At 41.9% G+C, this 17,122-nt stretch overlaps 1 protein-coding gene across 1 annotated transcript; it reads left to right on the forward strand.

Annotated features, from left to right (window-relative positions):
- The first annotated feature begins 728 nt into the window (after positions 1–728).
- nts (neurotensin) lies at positions 729–13,063 on the forward strand. Its single transcript, XM_029668882.2, has 4 exons — positions 729–972; positions 4,391–4,452; positions 9,750–9,953; positions 12,602–13,063. The coding sequence occupies exons 1-4, from the start codon at positions 912–914 to the stop codon at positions 12,746–12,748; spliced, it is 474 nt and encodes a 157-aa protein (XP_029524742.1). The 5' UTR covers positions 729–911; the 3' UTR covers positions 12,749–13,063.
- Positions 13,064–17,122: the final 4,059 nt, after the last annotated feature.

The following is a 17,122-nucleotide window of genomic DNA, read 5'->3' on the forward strand; positions in this document are numbered from 1 at the left end:
AAATGTATTTATTTATTTCAAATATATGACAATGGAATCGTTGGGGGAAAAAATAAGAAAACAATATAATATAATAATCATACACATTTTGTTTGATAGTTGAATATGGTGAAAATAAGCCTATAATACAAGTCATATAATAAAACTCCCTATACCCATAGTTATAAATTCACAGCATTTGGTCTCAAGGTAAGAAGAGGGGTAAAACTTTACTTTGACCACATTGATCTAGGCTTGATAAGACACCATTAAATCCTAATTTAGACACCACCTAAAACATCCAGAAATAAGGTTTATAGAGTATTTGTAGAGCCCTGAGAGTGTGTCTCTGAATCTCAGTGAAACAGGGGGTCCTCAACTTCAGACACACAGCTCTCCTTCACAAACAAATCAGAAAACCAATCAATCTACCCACTCTAAAGTAATAAAAATAACCAAATATGAAAATAACCACATCTAGAAGTTATATGATGCAAAACCCTGATGTGTGACGCGGGGATGACGTCTGATGTCAAGATGACACAGCGCCAGGGCTCATAGGTTGAGAAAGAGGGGGAGAGGGTGATGAGAGAGAGAGAAAGGGGGATATGGAAGGGGGAGAGGATGGAGGAATGGAGGATGAAGGAGGGAGTGGGGGGGGGGGGGGAGTGGTCCTCTGACATCATTCTACCTCTTATATATTGAGGGAATGGAGCCCAGTGTTCTTCACTTCATTCATTCTACCTACAGCCAGGAGGACACAGTCACACACTGTCACTGCCAGGAAAAAGAGAACACAAGGAGAAACAGACTGAGTGAGTACACTCCTTCTCCACCTCCATCTCTGTCTCTCTTTCTGCATTTGACCCCTAACCCTATGGACTTGGGTCCTGCTTAGCTAGCTGGATTCAGAGTGTGGGATTTTCTCCAAGATGCAGACACAGTTGGCGTTTGTGCTTCTCCTCTGTTTGCCGTGTGGCGTATTATGTTCAGGTAAGCACGGGCATCCTTTGATATCCTTTCCTATTGATGCTAATTGATTTGCTACCTTGCTGAGTGTTATATTGGTTGCATTGTCAACTGACTAGGTTGGATTTAATCTTGAAAGAACAGGACATATACTCAGAGACTACAGACTAACTGAATTTCTCTCAACTGAAACATACTTTTGCAACAGGTGGATTTCACCATGCACACTATAGTGATCTTGTCCATTCACATCCATTGATTACCCTGACATTCCTATCAAGAAGACACAACCCCTCTGAGATATGCTCTGAAATAGTGGGTATCCTCTAATTCACCCAATGTTGTCAGATTATTTTGTTATTTATATGTTTTGAAAGTATTTAGAGTCCAGAAATGACATTATTTGATCAAATCATGTTTCTTTGAAATTCTACAAAATTGAATTCACCAAAATTCAAAACATAAGTTTAGTAAGTTGAAGGTAATCATCTTCAACCTACTTCATATGTAAAGTACACACTTGGAGAGTTGTATTACAGTGCAGCAAAATTTGAATACAATAAATTCATTTTCAACACATTTTTGGTGTGCATCGTCCTAGTGGGGTAGATCTGCAGAGATACAGGGTGTGCATGGGTTTGTTCTAGCCCAGCACAGAACTATCCATCTATCCATTTAATCAATGCCCTAGCCTAGTTGTCTCAGGTGTTTTACAGCTCAGACAGCCAATTGAAACTTTCCAGGATCAGGGTTTGTGGCCACTGGGTTAATTGATGCATGAACACACATCTGACTGTTTGCTCATTGATTAGCTCTCTCTATTTCTTTATTCCCCCCCCCTCTCTCTCTGTCACTTTTTCTCTCTCTCTCTCTAGCTCTCTCCCTCTCTCTCCTTCTTTCTCTCTCTCGCTCTCGCTCTCTCTCACTCCCCCCTCTCTCCCTCTTTCTTTCTTTCTTTCTCTCTCTTTCTCTTTTTGCTCACTCTCTCTCTCTTCACCCCTCTCTCCCTTTCAAATCATACCGGCTAAAACAACCTGTTTTATACCGTATTTCCGAGAGTATAACCATGACGTGACAGTGTTCTCTGTTTGTTTCGGTCTTTATTATAGCCAGTCTTGGAGAGCCCTCATTCAGTCTTTATTATAGCCAGTCTTGGAGAGCCCACATTCAGTCTTTATTATAGCCAGTCTTGGAGAGCCCTCATTCAGTCTTTATTATAGCCAGTCTTGGAGAGCCCTCATTCAGTCTTTATTATAGCCAGTCTTGGAGAGCCCTCATTCAGTCTTTATTATATCCAGTCTTGGAGAGCCCTCATTCAGTCTTTATTATAGCCAGTCTTGGAGAGCCCTCATTCAGTCTTTATTATAGCCAGTCTTGGAGAGCCCTCATTCAGTCTTTATTATAGCCAGTCTTGGAGAGCCCTCATTCAGTCTTTATTATAGCCAGTCTTGGAGAGCCCTCATTCAGTCTTTATTATAGCCTGTCTTGGACAGCCTTCATTCAGTCTTTATTATAGCCAGTCTTGGAGAGCCCTCATTCAGTCTTTATTATAGCCAGTCTTGGAGAGCCCTCATTCAGTCTTTATTATAGCCAGTCTTGGAGAGCCCTCATTCAGTCTTTATTATAGCCAGTCTTGGAGAGCCCTCATTCAGTCTTTATTTACAACCAGTCTTGAAAAAACCTGGGCACCTCGGGTGTTTAGTGATCCTTACTAATTATACCTCAATTACATAAGCCCTTTAATCCTCTCCGAAAGAAACAGCACATTGTTCCGTTGAGCTTATGAAGCACATAGCTCTGTTGTAGAAATGAACTGATGTTACTGTAGGGTGTGGGCGAGGGGGAGGAGAGGAATCCCATCTAGCAGCACCCAAAACAGCCGTAGCCCTTTCCTGCAGTCAAATGACCAAATCACCCTCTAGTGGCCTCATGGGTGGAATGTTATTAATATATTTCATAATTAATAAACATATATATATTTGATTCAACTGCAGAAAATCCAGTGTTTCTACCTGTGTATCAAACGGTTTTGTTATATTTCAGTCTTCTGTGATGTATATAAAGTGTCATATTGGGATGCAAACTCAAAATTGAATACATTTCAACTCTATATCTGACATGGTACAGGTGTCTTCTTTTTTTACGCCCATAACCATGTCTGTAAAGTGTATACTTTTGTTTCAAAGTAGATTTGTTTAAGACTACCAAGAAACACTCTGTGTGATCCTGATTTAACCCACTGCAGTATTAACTTCCTGGCTCAAGGAGAAAAAGGGATTTGATTGAACATCTAATCAAAGTTTGGTTTTTATCTGAACTCTGTGACACGCTTCAAAATGGACGTCAAAAATCTTTGAGCTTTTCTTGGTTGAGCTTTATTGCACCTTTAGCCGATGTTTGAGGGTCAGGCTCTAACAGAAAGTTATTAGGCTTCAAATCGGCTTTATTAGGCTGTGAGGTCTACATTTGTACCAAACAAATCAATTCCGTTGGATAAAGCTGTTGAGGGAAAGGCTAGAACAACATTAACTCAAGGTGATAGAAACCAAGTTTTTATTATGGATTGGAGCACAAAATACCTGAATGATACCTGTATGATACCTGTATTAGTATTGTTACATGCCTACCTGTATAATACCTGTATGATACCTGTATTAGTATTGTTACATGCCTACCTGTATGATACCTGTATGATACCTGTATGATACCTGTATTAGTATTGTTACATGCCTACCTGTATGATACCTGTATGGTACCTGTATGGTACCTGTATGATACCTGTATGGTACCTGTATGGTACCTGTATGATACCTGTATGATACGTGTATTAGTATTGTTACATGCCTACCTGTATGATACCTGTATGGTACCTGTATGATACCTGTATGATACCTGTATGATACCTGTATGATACCTGTATGGTACCTGTATGATACCTGTATGGTACCTGTATGATACCTGTATGGTACCTGTATGATACCTGTATGGTACCTGTATGGTACCTGTATGATACCTGTATGGTACCTGTATGATACCTGTATGGTACCTGTATGATACCTGTATGATACCTGTATGGTACCTGTATGATACCTGTATGATACCTGTGTGATACCTGTATGGTACCTGTATGATACCTGTATGATACCTGTATGGTACCTGTATGATACCTGTATGGTACCTGTATGATACCTGTATGATATCTGTATGATACCTGTATGGTACCTGTATGGTACCTGTATGGTACCTGTATGATACCTGTATGGTAGCTGTATGATACCTGTATGGTACCTGTATGATACCTGTATGGTACCTGTATGATACCTGTATGGTAGCTGTATGATACCTGTATGGTACCTGTATGGTACCTGTATGATACCTGTATGATAGCTGTATGGTACCTGTACATCAGTACTCCAACTCTTGTTTTGTGTCTATCTGACAGATGTTGACCAAGAACAGCGGGCGATAGAAGAGGAGCTATTGAGCAGTCTCTTTACTTCAAAGGTACTGTACTGCTTCCTCTTTGCACCTGTCAGATCTGAGGTGTGTGTGTGTGTGTGTGTGTGTGTGTGTGTGTGTGTGTGTGTGTGTGTGTGTGTGTGTGTGTGTGTGTGTGTGTGTGTGTGTGTGTGCGCTCTTTCATGGGGGCTGGATATAGACCTGTCCTTTAGATATGTCATCTTCCTCTCTGGGTTTCTGTTTCAACTTGAATTGTCTCATAGTTGATTCTATTTGTTCATTGTTTCACAGATTTCTTTATTAGGATATATGATCTTTGAAAAAAACATAATGTTCAATCTAGTACAGTCAATAATCTTCTAATGCACCAGTAAAGCTTTCAAACTCACTTTTTCCATTCACTTCAATACTTTTCGACTCACATATATACACCCACATGCACGCACGCGTGCACACACACACACACACACACACACACACACACACACACACACACACGTAATGGGAATTGAAATTCATTCAAGTATAACATAATTATTACTTATTCTATATGGGTATTTATCATGGAACTGGAACTAGTGGAGCCTGGAGACTGATTACCTGAGCTAATACCATTCAGATTGTCTCTGACAGCAACATAGCGCCGTGCAGCCGACACGCACGCACACACACACACGCACACGCAAGCACACACACACACACACACACACACACACACACACACACACACACACACACACACACACACACACACACACACACACACACACACACCCTACACCCCACTCTCAGTCTGATAATGAGGCGGACACACTGAGACATGACTATGACAAATAAACTCTTGTGATTTATGGTTTATAAGGTTCCTTGGAGGGCTGATTGTAATAATAGGTCGCCAGATGAGTGATGGAGTGCTCAAGAAGACACTGGATAGACAGTGTCGTATTAGACAGTGTCGTATTAGACACTTGTCTTTATCTTTTTCCTCTTTAGATGATACACCCATTACACATGGTTCCTCTTTAGATGATACACAGATTACACATGGTCCTCTTTAGATTATACACCCATTACACATAGGTCCTCTTTAGATGATACACCCATTACACCTGGTTCCTCTCTAGATGATACACCCATTACACATAGTTCCTCTTTAGATTATACACCCATTACACATGGTTCCTCTTTAGATTATACACCCATTACACATGGTTCCTCTTTAGATGATACACAGATTACACATGGTTCCTCTTTAGATTATACACCCATTACACATAGGTCCTCTTTAGATTATACACCCATTACACCTGGTTCCTCTCTAGATGATACACCCATTACACATAGTTCCTCTTTAGATTATACACCCATTACACATGGTTCCTCTTTAGATTATACACCCATTACACATAGTTCCTCTTTAGATTATACACCCATTACACATGGTTCCTCTTTAGATGATACACCCATTACACCTGGTTCCTCTTTAGATGATACACAGATTACACATGGTCCCTCTTTAGATTATACACCCATTACACATGGTTCCTCTTTAGATGATACACAGATTACACATGGTCCCTCTTTAGATTATACACCCATTACACCTGGTTCCTCTTTAGATTATACACCCATTACACCTGGTTCCTCTTTAGATTATACACCCATTACACATGGTTCCTCTTTAGATTATACACCCATTACACATGGTTCCTCTTTAGATTATACACCCATTACACCTGGTTCCTCTTTAGATTATACACCCATTACACATGGTTCCTCTTTAGATTATACACCCATTACACCTGGTTCCTCTTTAGATTATACACCCATTACACATGGTTCCTCTTTAGATTATACACCCATTACACCTGGTTCCTCTTTAGATTATACACCCATTACACCTGGTTCCTCTTTAGATTATACACCCATTACACATGGTTCCTCTTTAGATTATACACCCATTACACATGGTTCCTCTTTAGATTATACACCCATTACACATGGTTCCTCTTTAGATTATACACCCATTACACATGGTTCCTCTTTAGATTATACACCCATTACACATGGTTCCTCTTTAGATGATACACAGATTACACATGGTTCCTCTTTAGATTATACACCCATTACACATAGGTCCTCTTTAGATTATACACCCATTACACCTGGTTCCTCTCTAGATGATACACCCATTACACATGGTTCCTCTTTAGATTATACACCCATTACACATGGTTCCTCTTTAGATGATACACAGATTACACATGGTCCCTCTTTAGATTATACACCCATTACACATGGTTCCTCTTTAGATGATACACAGATTACACATAGGTCCTCTTTAGATTATACACCCATTACACATGGTTCCTCTTTAGATTATACACCCATTACACATGGTTCCTCTTTAGATTATACACCCATTACACATAGTACCTCTTTAGATTATACACCCATTACACATAGTTCCTCTTTAGATTATACACCCATTACACATGGTTCCTCTTTAGATTATACACCCATTACACATAGTTCCTCTTTAGATTATACACCCATTACACCTCGTTCCTCTCTAGATGATACACCCATTACACATAGTTCCTCTTTAGATTATACACCCATTACACATAGTTCCTCTTTAGATGATACACCCATTACACCTGGTCCTCTTTAGATTATACACCCATTACACATGGTTCCTCTTTAGATTATACACCCATTACACCTGGTTCCTCTCTAGATGATACACCCATTACACATGGTTCCTCTCTAGATGATACACCCATTACACATGGTTCCTCTCTAGATGATACACCCATTACACCTGGTACCTCTTTAGATTATACACCCATTACACATAGTTCCTCTTTAGATGATACACCCATTACACATGGTTCCTCTTTAGATGATACACCCATTACACCTGGTTCCTCTCTAGATGATACACCCATTACACCTGGTTCCTCTTTAGATTATACACCCATTACACCTGGTTCCTCTTTAGATTATACACCTAATATCTGTTGAAATAGGTTGACTATTGTTTCCATGACACTTGTTGGTGATGTTATTTGGCAGCTGTTTGACAGGCCATGAAAAGACAACTGCACAAATGATCAGTGGTGTTAAACAACAGTTTATTACTTCATTAGTATCTGTCATGTCAGTCTTTAACTGCTGCATGCATACCCACATATTTGACTAAACAGAATAGAAAAGAGTGGAATTAGAACAGGGAATTAGACGGAAGCTCGCGTTGAAATTCAAAGGTAATTTCCGACATTTGCAGCGTTTACCGTGAGCCGACATTTACAGTGTTGACCGTGAATGCAGTCTCCGCTGACGCGGGAACATTGCCTTTACATTTTCGTCAAGCTGTTTCAGTCAATCAATTGGTGAGTAAGGTGAGATAAACTTATTCTGGATAAACCAGTAGCCAGTGTCTTAAAGGAATAGTTCATTTAATAATGGCTGGTGTAGTAATCTAGCCAGTGGATAATCTCGGCACCCATAACTGTCATGAAAGACTAGCCATTGACAGACAGTTCAATAGAAAGTTGGGACGGGCCATTTAAAATGGCAGTTAGTCACTCTGCTGTGGATGCAAGCATTATTGGACCATTCCTGCTCCATAAACACGGGATCCGTCCCTCAGTCCCTCATTGGTTAAGTGACACTGAGCGAAAAGATACTGACGAAGGACGAGACACAATTAAAAGTGAACATACCACTCGTCTCACAACTCAGTGTGTTAATAAACTGTTCATTTGGAAGTAAACAAGACCTCATTTGCAATTGTAGGGTTCTCTAAATGTTAGTATTGTCAGGAACTCACAACACTATCCAGCCAGACCGAGGCGTCCTTTCTGTCTCGTCTCTGGAGTGGTTTATGGCTCAGAATGCTCGGTACGATACATATCCACTCTGTGCCATTTCTCCCCCCTGGCCTATAAAATCCATATGTAATATCTAACAACTCCTCTCTCAACAATGGCTATGCCAGGAAATAAAAGTGCTATCCTATGCCATCTATAAAAGCAAAGCTGATAGGTGAGATGGGATTTGAGATGATTTAGAAGCTCCAATCTTATATTCCTTATGACTCTGTTCATCATTGTCAGTGACACCCGGGAGGGAGTCTGGGCTGTGCGCTGTTAGGGAGTCGGCCCACGCACAGGGGTCCCCACAGGCAGCGGCAGGGGCTTCACACCATCCAATACCACACGCTCAAACTAGACTATGATACAGCAGGCTTGGAGCTAGATAAGGTTAAGATCTGATCTGTTGCCATGAATTGTGAGAGGGAGCAGAAAGCACAGATATTCACACACACACACGCACACGCACGCACACACACAGTCTTACACAGCACAGCTAACCTTGTGGGGACATACAATTCAGTCCCATTCAAAATCCTATTTTCCTTAACCCCTAACCCTAACCTGTACCCTTACTCTAACTTTAACCCTAACTCTAACCCAAAAACCTAACCTAACTTTAACTTTAACCTAAACCGAAACCCTAGCTCCTAACCCTAACCCTAAACCTAATGTCACGCCCTGGTCGAAGTATTTTGTGTTTATCTTCATTTATTTGGTCAGGCCAGGGTGTGGCATGGGTTTTTGTATGTGGTGTGTATGTATTGGGATTGTAGCTTAGTGGGGTGTTCTAGTTAAGTCTATGGCTGTCTGAAGTGGTTCTCAATCAGAGGCAGGTGTTTATCGTTGTCTCTGATTGGGAACCATATTTAGGCAGCCATATTTTTTTGAGTGTTTGGTGGGTGATTCTGTCACGGTCGTCCTCTTCATCTGAAGAGAAGAGAAGAGGAGAGGCGAGAAGGATCGGAGGACCAGCGTGATATGTGTCTATGTTGATGGCTTGTTTCAGCGCAGCTTGCATTAGCTTCACGGTTGTTATTTTGTTTACTGTTTTTGTATAGTGTTTCAGTGTTCAGTTCTTTCTTTAATTAAACATTCAACATGAACACATACCACGCTGCATTTTGGTCCTCCGATCCTTCTCGCCTCTCCTCTTCAGATGAAGAGGACGACCGTGACACCTAAACCTAATTCTAACCCTAACACTAATTCTAACACTAATACTAATCCTAACACTAATTCTAACCTTAACCCTAAACACCCTAGATTCTAGGGCCTAGAAATAGCATTTGACCTTGTGGGGACTAACAAAATGTCCCCAGTTGGTCAAATTTGTGTTTGTTTACTATTCTTGTGGGAACTTATGGTCTCCACAAGTATAGTTAAACACGTACACACACACACACCCACACACACGCACACACACAGTCTTAATTATTTCTTATCGTCTCCCACATGAAACAGAGCAAGCAGAACGCCCCCTACTGGCGTGTGTCCCTGGTGAATGTGTGCAGGATGGTGAACAGCCTGATAAACAGCCGGTTGTGGAGAGAACAGGTGGAGTATAACACTGGGGAGGAGCTGGGGGAGGGGCTGGCCTCCCTGCCGGAGCCCTTGGATGAGCTCCTCGATCTACAGCACATCTGCAGAGTACTGCAGCCCCGAGAGGTGAGGGACGGACACAGGGATGCATGCATACATAGTGTACACTGGGATATACAGACGCTAAGGACTGGATTCGGAGCTGGAACTGAATTAGAGCTGTCAAATCTACAAGTGGCTCGTTGCGTTACCTTATCGCGGACACTGCCATTGTGTGCAACGAAACCACACCCGACTATAATCCAACAAATCCCATGCAGACACGTTACAAGTTCATACGCTCAAATTAGACTGACAGGCTACAATCCTCCCATCCAAATTAACATGAAAACATGCATTAGCCTCACATCAACGGTTTGACATTTCAGAGTCATTATTTCTACCATGGATAGAGCCTAAACAGTCTAGTACCGTTTTGAACATTTAGCTCAGTAGGAATAATAAGGAAGGGATTGGTTTGTGACACAACACAGCAGCTACTCCCCGATTTGTCAGCTCATACCACAGTTATACCACAGTTATTACCGTCAAAACATCAGCTCGATCTGATTGAATCAGGCCACATACAGGGATGACCATACCGACACCTACAATGACAGAGGCTGATACACAGCAAAGAGAGCAATTTTCCCCATTTGAATAGAAAACACACACACACTTTGCATACACACATATAGAAAACAAGCACAGGCATGAGCATTGTAGGTCTACAGAGAGCAGTGCGCACACAAAAATACATATAAACAGGGCCACACACATATCGCTCACCCACGATGAGCATCTATCCCTGGGCCCTGCACAGCGCTAAATACCCACGATGAGCATCTATCCCTGGGCCCTGCACAGCGCTAAATACCCACGATGAGCATCCATCCCTGGGCCCTGCACAGCGCTGAACACCCCTCGTTAAACACCTATCCTTCTCCTCGTCTCTTTTCTCAAGCTTCTCCATCACGTTGATGTGCACACTGTCAGCTTCTCCATCACGTTGATGTGCACACTGTCAGCTTCTCCATCACGTTGATGTGCACACTGTCAGCTTCTCCATCACATTGATGTGCACACTGTCAGCTTCTCCATCACGTTGATGTGCACACTGTCAGCTTCTCCATCACGTTGATGTACACACTGTCAGCTTCTCCATCACGTTGATGTGCACACTGTCAGCTTCTCCATCACGTTGATGTACACACTGTCAGCTTCTCCATCACGTTGATGTGCACTCCACTTGATCAGCTTCTCCATCACGTTGATGTGCACACTGTCAGCTTCTCCATCACGTTGATGTGCACACTGTCAGCTTCTCCATCACGTTGATGTGCACACTGTCAGCTTCTCCATCACGTTGATGTGCACACTGTCAGCTTCTCCATCACGTTGATGTGCACACTGTCAGCTTCTCCATCACGTTGATGTGCACACTGTCAGCTTCTCCATCACGTTGATGTGCACACTGTCAGCTTCTCCATCACGTTGATGTGCACACTGTCAGCTTCTCCATCACATTGGCAGCTTCATTAAATAGTACCCGCAAAACACGTCAACAGTGAAGAGGTGACTCCGGAATGCTGGCCTTCGAGGCAGAGTTCCTCTGTCCAGTGTCTGTGTTCTTTTGCCCATCTTAATCTTTTCTTTTTATTGGCCAGTCTGAGATATGGCTTTATCTTTGCAACTCTGCCTAGAAGGCCAGCATCCCGGAGTCGCCCCTTCACTGTTGATGTTGAGACTGGCGTTTTGCAGGTACTATTTAATGAAACTACCAGTTGAGGACCTAGACTTGGCACTCCAGTACTGCTTGTCGTGCTGTAGCAGAGAGAACAGCCTATGACTACAGTGGCTGGAGTCTTTGACAGTTGAGGACTTGTTTAGGACTTGTTGAGGACTTGTTGAGGACTTGTGTGGCGTCTGTTTCTCAAACTAGACACTCTAATGTACTTGTCCTCTTGCTCAGTTGTGCACCAGGGCCTCCCATTCCTCTTTCTATTCTGGTTAGAGACCATTTGCGCTGTTCTGTGAAGGGAGTAGTACACAGCGTTGTACGAGATCTTCAGTTTCTTAGCATATAGCCTTAATTTATCAGAAGAAGAATAGACTGACAAGTTTCAAAAGAAAGTGCTTTGTTTCCAACAAATGCTGATGCTCCAGATACTCAACTAGTCTAAAGAAGGACAGTTTTATTGCTTCTTTAATCAGAACAACAGTTTTCAACTGTGATAACATAATTACAAAATGGTTTTCTAAGGACCAATTAGCCTTTTAAAATGATAAACTTGGAGTAGCTAACACAACGTGTCATTGGAACACAGGAGTGATGGTTGCTGATAATGGGCCTCTGCGCCTATGTAGATATTCCATAAAAAATCTGCCATTTCCAGCTGCAGTAGTAATTTACAACAATAACAATGTCTACACTATATTTCTGATCAATTTGATGTTATTTTAATGGACAAAAATGTGCTTTTCTTTCAAAAACAAGGACATTTCTAAGTGACCCCAAACTTTTGAACGGTAGTGTACATGTACATATTACCTCGACATTGACTCTGTACCGGTACCCCCTGTATGTAGCCTCGCTATTGTTATTTTACTGCTGCTCTTTAATTGTTGTTGGTTAAGGGCTTGTAAGTAAGCATTTCACTATAAGGTCTACACATGTTGTATTCGGTGCATGTGACAAATAATATTTAATTTGATTATTCTGTTTTTCTTTACAGCTGCTTGACAACTCTCAAGAGTACCTTGACGCCGATCAAAACAGTGACAACCCGCTCAAAAGGAAATCACCGTATATTTTTAAGAGGCAAGTGAAAAACACCAAAGCTCGGAGGCCATACATCTTGAAGCGGAGTACATTTTACTGATCCACCCCCGGGAGGAGAAAGAAAGACACTATACATTCTGTGGATATGTGACCATATGTGCTCTCTGTTGTAGTGTTATTACTGATGTTTCCGCAATGTTTCGTCCATACAGATGATATCTCAAACCTGTGTCTGTCACTATAGGTCTCTACTCACATTCTAGGCCCAATCCTGCTCCAAAAAGAGAGGACCAATTGAAATAAAAGCATACAAAAGCAGTAAGAAAGTGTGTATCTTTTGAGAGACTTTATATTTACTATATGTGTTCACTCCATGTATTTTCTTTCCAATATGATTAAACAATACATATTTCAAAACCACTAAGATGTGACGGTTTTTTCAGAACTCTAGCTGTTTATAATAGCAAACATCAGGAGACTGAAAATATTTGGCATGGATCCTCAGATCCTCAAAAAGTTCAACAGCTGCACCATCGAGAGCGTCCTGACCGGTTGTATCACTGCCTGGTATGGCAACTGCTCGGCCTCCAACCGCAAGGCACTACAGAGGATAATGAGTATGGCACAGTACATCACTGGGACCAAGCTTCCTGCCATCCAGGAACTCTATACAGTGCCTTACAAATATATTTATCCCCCTTGGCATTTTTCCTATTTTGTTGAATTACAACAATTTAAATAGATTTTTATGTGGATTTCATGTAATGGACATACACAAAATAGTCCAAATTGGTGATGTGAAATGAAAAAAATCACTTGTTTAAAAACTGTTTTTAAATAAATAAATAATGGAAAAGTGGTGCGTGCATATGTATTCCCCCCTTTGATATGAAGCCCGTAAATAAGATCTGGTGCAACCAATTACCTTCAGAAGTCACATAATTAGTTAAATAAAGTCCACCTGTGTGCAATCTTAGTGTCACATGATCTGTCACATGATCTCAGTATATACACACCTGTTCTGAAAGGCCCCAGAGTCTGCAACACCATTAAGCAAGGGGCACCACCAAGCAAGTGGCACCATGAAGACCAAGGAGCTCTCCAAACAGGTCAGGGACAAAGTTGTGGAGAAGTACAGATCAGGGTTGGGTTATAAAAATATATCCAAAACTTTGAACATCCCACAGAGCACCATTAAATCCATTATTTAAAAATGGAAAGAACCTGCCAAGAGAGGGCTGCTCACCAAAACTCATGGACCAGGCAAGGAGGGCATTAATCAGAGAGGCAACAAAGAGACCAAAGATAACCCTGAAGGAGCTGCAAAGCTCCACAGCGGAGATTGGAGTATCTGTCCATAGGACCACTTTTAGCCGTACACTCCACAGAGCTGGGCTTTACAGAAGAGTGGTCAGAAAAAAAACATTGCTTAAAGAAAAAAAGAAGCAAACACAAATGGTGTTCGCCAAAAGGCATGTGGGAGACTCCCCAAACATATGGAAGAAGGTACTGTGGTCAGATGAGACTAAAATTTAGCTATTTGGCCATCAAGGAAATTCTATGTCTGGCAAAAACCCAACACCTCTTATCACCCTGAGAACAAATCAAATCAAATCAAATTTGATTTGTCACATACACATGGTTAGCAGATGTTAATGCGAGTGTAGCGAAATGCTTGTGCTTCTAGTTCCGACAATGCAGTAATAACCAACAAGTAATCTAACTAATTCCAAAACTACTACCTTATAGACACAAGTGTAAGGGGATAAAGAATATGTACATAAAGATATATGAATGAGTGATGGTACAGAGCGGCATGGGCAAGATACAGTAGATGGTTTTGAGTGCAGTATATACATATGAGATGAGTATGTAAACAAAGTGGCATAGTTAAAGTGGCTAGTGATATATGTATTACATAAAGATGCAGTAGATGATATAGAGTACAGTATATACATATACATATGAGATGAATAATGTAGGGTATGTAAACATTATATTAGGTAGCATTGTTTAAAGTGGCTAGTGATATATTTTACATAATTTCCCATCAATTCCCATTATTAAAGTGGCTGGAGTTGAGTCAGTGTGTTGGCAGCAGCCACTCAATGTTAGTGGTGGCTGTTTAACAGTCTGATGGCCTTGAGATGGAAGCTGTTTTTCAGTCTCTCGGTCCCAGCTTTGATGCACCTGTACTGACCTCGCCTTCTGGATGATAGCGGGGTGAACAGGCAGTGGCTCGGGTGGTTGTTGTCCTTGATGATCTTTATGGCCTTCCTGTGACATCGGGTGGTGTAGTTGTCCTGGAGGGCAGGTAGTTTGCCTCACTACCCTCTGGAGAGCCTTACGGTTGTGGGCGGTTGTTTCCTGAAGTCCACAATCATCTCTTTAGTTTTGTTGACGTTGAGTGTGAGGTTATTTTCCTGACACCACACTCCGAGGGCCCTCACCTCCTCCCTGTAGGCCGTCTCGTCGTTGTTGGTAATCAAGCCTACCATGTTGTGTCGTCCGCAAACTTGATGATTGAGTTGGAGGCGTGCGTGGCCACGCAGTCGTGGGTGAACAGGGAGTACAGGAGAGGGCTCAGAACGCACCCTTGTGGGGCCCCAGTGTTGAAGATCAGCGGGGTGGAGATGTTGTTGCCTACCCTCACCACCTGGGGGCGGCCCGTCAGGAAGTCCAGTACCCAGTTGCACAGGGCGGGGTCGAGACCCAGGGTCTCGAGCTTGATGACGAGCTTGGAGGGCACTATGGTGTTAAATGCCGAGCTGTAGTCGATGAACAGCATTCTCACATAGGTATTCCTCTTGTACAGATGGGTTAGGGCAGTGTGCAGTGTGGTTGAGATTGCATCGTCTGTGGAGATTTGAGATTTGAGATTTGAGACTGGGACGGAGGTGCACGTTCCAGTAGGACAATGACACGAAGCATACTGCTAAAGCAACACTCGAGTGGTTTAAGGGGAAACATGTAAATGTCTTGGAATGGCCTAGTCGAATCTCAGACCTCAATCCAATTGAGAATCTGTGGTATGACTTAAAGATTGCTGTACACCAGCGGAACCCATCCAACTTGAAGGAGCTGGAGCAGTTTTGCCTTGAAGATTGGGCAAAAATCCCAGTGGCTTGACGTGCCAAGCTTATAGAGACATACCCCAAAAGACTTGCAGCTGTAATTGCTGCATAAGGTGGCTCTACAATGTATTGTGGGTGTGAATAGTTATGCACGCTCAAGTTCTGTATTTTTGTCTTATGTCTTGTTTGTTTCACAAGAAAAAATATTTTGCATCTTCAAAGTGGGAGGCATGTTGTGTAAATCAAATGACACAAACCCCCCAAAAATACATTTTAATTACAGGTTATAAGGCAACGAAATAGGAAAAATGCCAAGGGGGGTGAATACTTTCACAAGCCACTGTACCAAATGGTGTGCGAGGAAGGCTCTAAAAATGGTGAAAGACTCCAGCCACTCTAGTCATAGACTGTTCTCTCCGCCCCCGCATGGTAAGCTGTACCGGAGCGCCACGTCTAGGTCTACAAGTCTTCTTAACAGCTTCTACCCCCATAAGACTCCTGAACAGCTAAACCATGAATAAGGTCTGATAGAAATAACACCATTCTCCATGCACTGAAATGTACAACTTGATAAGAGATATTGATAAGAGCTAGTTAAATGACTAATCCATCTGGATAAGGGAATAGTAAATATAAATGACACTTGTTTTAGATCTCTTTTAACTTTTAAATCACTGGAGAAAAATGTGAAACCAGTCATGAGGCTAACTGAAGCATATCAACATATCAGCTTTCCGGCAGTAAAGAAAAAATGTACCAAAAAGAAAACAAACATGTACCTGTGTGAAAGAGAGACTGTGATTGAATAGCAGAAAAACACGGTCTTATTTAATGATATGGAGTCTGAGCTTGATATAGAGAGGCTATGATAGAGTAGCAGAGGAACACAAGGTTTTATCTGATGACATGGAGTCTGAGCTTGATAAAGGGAGGCTATGATAGAGTAGCAGAGGAACACAAGGTTTTATCTGATGACATGGAGTCTGAGCTTGATAAAGAGAGGCTATGATAGAGTAGCAGAGGAACACAAGGTTTTATCTGATGACATGGAATCTGAGCTTGATAAAGGGAGGCTATGATAGAGTAGCAGAGGAACACAAGGTTTTATCTGATGACATGGAATCTGAGCTTGATAAAGGGAGGCTATGAGAGAGTAGCAGAGGAACACAAGGTTTTATCTGATGACATGGAGTCTGAGCTTGATAAAGGGAGGCTATGAGAGAGTAGCAGAGGAACACAAGGTGACATGGAATCTGAGCGCGGACCAGTTTCATGGGCTTGGTAGCCTGAAACGGAGACAACTTGCCTACCAATTGGCACGCGGTTATGAGGTTACAGCAGGGCCTGAGCCTATGTTTAAACTATTTTTTTTAAGGACAGTGTTAGAAAGGTGTGTTACA

This window comes from Oncorhynchus nerka, linkage group LG9a (genome assembly GCF_034236695.1).
Source record: "Oncorhynchus nerka isolate Pitt River linkage group LG9a, Oner_Uvic_2.0, whole genome shotgun sequence".
In the NCBI taxonomy this organism is placed as follows: Eukaryota; Metazoa; Chordata; class Actinopteri; order Salmoniformes; family Salmonidae; genus Oncorhynchus; species Oncorhynchus nerka.

Excerpts from the sequence above, each read along its gene's own strand:
- nts (XM_029668882.2), top strand. The coding sequence starts at position 912 with ATGCAGACACAGTTGGCGTTTGTGCTTCTCCTCTGTTTGCCGTGTGGC. Across the intron at positions 4,453-9,749 it reads GCAGTCTCTTTACTTCAAAG|AGCAAGCAGAACGCCCCCTA; the intron begins GTACTGTACTGC and ends CACATGAAACAG. Across the intron at positions 9,954-12,601 it reads GAGTACTGCAGCCCCGAGAG|CTGCTTGACAACTCTCAAGA; the intron begins GTGAGGGACGGA and ends TTTTCTTTACAG.